Raw genomic sequence first — 3,387 nt, 5'->3', positions numbered from 1 at the left:
GACGCGTTTGCAGTCCGCTCCTGATCCGCGGCTGTTTACCATAAACACAACATTTATCCATTATTTTGATTTCAAATCCAAACGTTGTTTCTGAAAATGCTTTTTCAGCATTGTGATTCTCTTTTATCACAGTACGGTCTTTCATAGACATTCACGTTTAAACTCAATAAATATAACTTTGTTTAACTGCCACCACGAGTGCCATCTATTATTGCCTTGTTTATCTAAAAGCGCACTTTTCCTTGTTTTAAATCTAGCCAAAAAGCCATGTGTTGACTGTGAAACAGTAGACTTTAATTATATGCATTTATGGTGTAATTACTAAATTTCCGTGTCAATCCATGTTAATTTTTACCGCGAATAATGCACTGTCACTTTAATTCAGCATGTATAACACAGCAGAAATAGACTCAGTGCGGAAACGATCGCAGCATGACTGCTGCAGACGCATCGCTCCTGTAGTGCACTGCCGGACCGCAATCGCGTGCAGTGTGAACGCTCTGATCCGTTAACATGGGCCGCGGACAAAATACGCACCACAGATGGGGTGTGTGAACCTGGCGTTACATTTGTATGCCCGCCCAGTCTGTTCTGTTCTCGTGCTCCATTTAGGTGTGCTGCATTCTGATTGGTTGGGATAGCATACTGCGGGAGGTCGGGGGCGCGGAAAATCGTGCTGTAAAGCGATTTAGAAATTGTGCATGCTCAAATCGCGATTTTATGACGATTTCGATTAATCGCACAGTCCTATTTATGTCTAAGACCTTATTATTTGCCAAGAGGCTATGGAAATATCTTCATCTGCGCCATATATATTCCGCTCAGGGGGGATGCATCAAAAGCTGCTTCAAGGATTGCTGATTGTCCATCAGCAATTACAGAACAAACCTGATGCACCAATATTTGTATTAGGAGATTTCAATCATTGTAAGATGGACTATGCTCCCCAAGGATTTCAGCAGTATGTTTGTAATGGTACAAGGAAAAATAAAATATTAGATAAATGGTATGGTAACATCAAAGAAGCATATGTAGATAAGATTAGGCCTCCTCTTTCAAATTTGGACCATAATACCATCCAATTAATTCCTATTTACAGGTCTGCCTTTAGGAAGAGTAAACCAGTTTTAAGAACAGTTAATGTGTGGCAGGACTGTACAAAAGAGGAGTTGAGTGGTTTTCTGGCTACAAATTGGGACGTTTTTTATCAAGATGACAATATTGACAGTATTGCGTTAGCGATTACAGGTTATATTCATTTTTGTGTTGATACAGTGGTCCCAAAACAGACCATTAAGATCTATCCAAATAATAAGGAATATATTACCCCCAAGATTAAGCAATATATTAGGAAAGATAGAAAGATACGCCATGCCTTCTCAGAATCGAACCTAAGGGAAGCACGTAGAGAGAGAGAAGAGCAGAGGTGCTAGGATAGATCCCTGGGGAAGTCCAGATTTGAGATGGGCAGCAGAGGAGGTAAAGCTGCCAATTCTGACTGAAAAATACTTCCTGCAAGGATGCATTGCATGTGATCAAAAGACCTTTATAATGCTACAGAAAAATTCTATTTCAAATTAAAATGCTGTTGAACTTTCTATTAACCAAGGTTTCCCCAAAAATATTAAGCAGCACAACTGTTGTCAATGTTGAGCACCAAATGAAGACTTGATGACTCTCACCTTTAAACTCATCTGGGGCATCACTGTAATCCATCTCAGACTGAGAATTGCGGGCTACTATCTCCTCCACCTTCTCCAACAGCAGTTTGAATTTCTCAATAGCAATGGTGGATTTTATGCCCGCTTTTCTCATTTTTGAAATGACCTCCTCAAACAGCTCCCTGCTGTATGATCGCTAAAAGTGAGAGAGAAAAAAAAAAGATTTTTGTTGATGTTTTTCTTGCAATACAGTTAAGCACCAAACAGTATGATCTTAGTGAGCAAATACAGACCTGGTCATCTGCAATGGCTTTAGCAAATCGGGCACAGTCCAGCTGCAGATAAATGTCAGTGAGCTGATCCAGGAGCTTCTTTGGCTCAAAACCATATTTTTCTGGGTTTTCCACCTTCAAGTCTCGACATTTAGGCCCACATAGCTGCTGCAGGTTATAATTCAACATGGCAGCCAGACGAGGACCCAGTTCCTGTTCAATACAACAGAAAATACATGAGTCATCATAACAAGGAACATTATCATTTTTGTGCATCTTCAACAACCTACAAATATGGTATTTGCTCTGTTAGTGTCATTAAAAGTCCGCTCTCACACCTCCTCCGAACAAACTCAATGTTCTGACCCTGGCAGCAGCTCAATTTTCCCTTAATACTATAAATACCTGCAGAGAGCAGAGCGCAGGAGATTCATTTACAGGCAAGCAGCAGATTAAAATTTTTCCTATTAACCAAACCTAAATTACTTAGACTTTGTTACGCTCTACCTTTTTTGTAGGTGCTTCCTTAAGTGGATTTCTTTGTTGTCTGTTGAAATGTTCCTTAGGTTATATTTCTACAACTGTCTGTTTGTATAGGTTTATTAAAGGCTTCTATTCATATAACAACCTGTTCAGCTGCTAATACACTACTGTTCAAAAGTGTGGGGTCATTAAGATTTTTTTTTTTTAATTAAGCCTTGGTGAGCATAAAATACTTTTTTCAAAAATATTTTTAAAAACCTAACCGTCCCCAAACTGTCAATGTGTTTTTTTTTCTGTACTCACAGGCCTGAGGAAGGGCTTCTGGACCTGTTTGGTGAGGATATGGAACATATCCACTGTCTCGGTTGCTAAAGCCAGGTAAGATCGTGATACTCTCTCATCCTGAGTCAGCTGGGACTGTCGGCTCTGCTGCTGCTCCTGAGGATCAGAACATTTCACATGAAATTAGATCTGATTGGAACTGAAGAACAAAAAGTGTTAATGCAAGTAGAAACACTCCTGCACAACCATTCCCTTTAAAAATCACTCCCTTCGTTTTAGCCTTAAAGCTAATGCTTTTTCCCTTTGCACAACAGTGCATTATATCCATTACATACAATGTCGTTAAAAGGGTAGGTAAGGGAATTATTGGTAAAGTTGTGATACAGTATGCTGACCCTGGGCAGCTGGTCCCATTGCTCTTTATTCTTCATCTCCTCCTGGATCTCATGGATGCGTTTCAGAGACTCCAAACTCTCATCCAGCAGAAAAGTTGTATCGTTAATTAGCATGTTGATGTAGCGCACAAACTGTTTACCAGAGCTGCAGAGAGAGAAAAAAAAGGTATGATTAACATACATGTATAAAATAAATACATAAACATTTCACAAAACATTTTACACAGAAATAATAAAAATGTAAAATAAATTAGACTAATAAAAAAATTATATTTTAAACTTGTATTTTTCATT

General features: G+C 39.0%; 1 protein-coding gene across 5 annotated transcripts in view; it reads right to left on the bottom strand.

Moving 5' to 3' along the window:
- Positions 1-3,387, bottom strand: part of ube4b (ubiquitination factor E4B, UFD2 homolog (S. cerevisiae)) — a 29,340-nt gene that overhangs the window by 4,688 nt on the left and 21,265 nt on the right. For all 5 annotated transcript variants that reach the window (XM_016478360.1, XM_016478359.1, XM_016478361.1 and 2 more), the window contains 4 exons: positions 3,094-3,238; positions 2,720-2,854; positions 1,955-2,146; positions 1,683-1,857 (listed from right to left, as the gene is read on the bottom strand). In XM_016478360.1, coding sequence (XP_016333846.1) covers positions 1,683-1,857; positions 1,955-2,146; positions 2,720-2,854; positions 3,094-3,238 — 647 coding nt within the window. The remainder of the gene's footprint in view (positions 1-1,682; positions 1,858-1,954; positions 2,147-2,719; positions 2,855-3,093; positions 3,239-3,387) is intronic.

The sequence above is a fragment of the Sinocyclocheilus anshuiensis genome, unplaced genomic scaffold, assembly GCF_001515605.1.
Source record: "Sinocyclocheilus anshuiensis isolate Anshui unplaced genomic scaffold, SAMN03320099.WGS_v1.1 scaffold2090, whole genome shotgun sequence".
NCBI lineage: Eukaryota > Metazoa > Chordata > Actinopteri > Cypriniformes > Cyprinidae > Sinocyclocheilus > Sinocyclocheilus anshuiensis.
The sequence above is the reverse complement of the archived record's forward strand: the minus strand, read 5'-3'. Positions and strand labels throughout refer to the sequence as shown.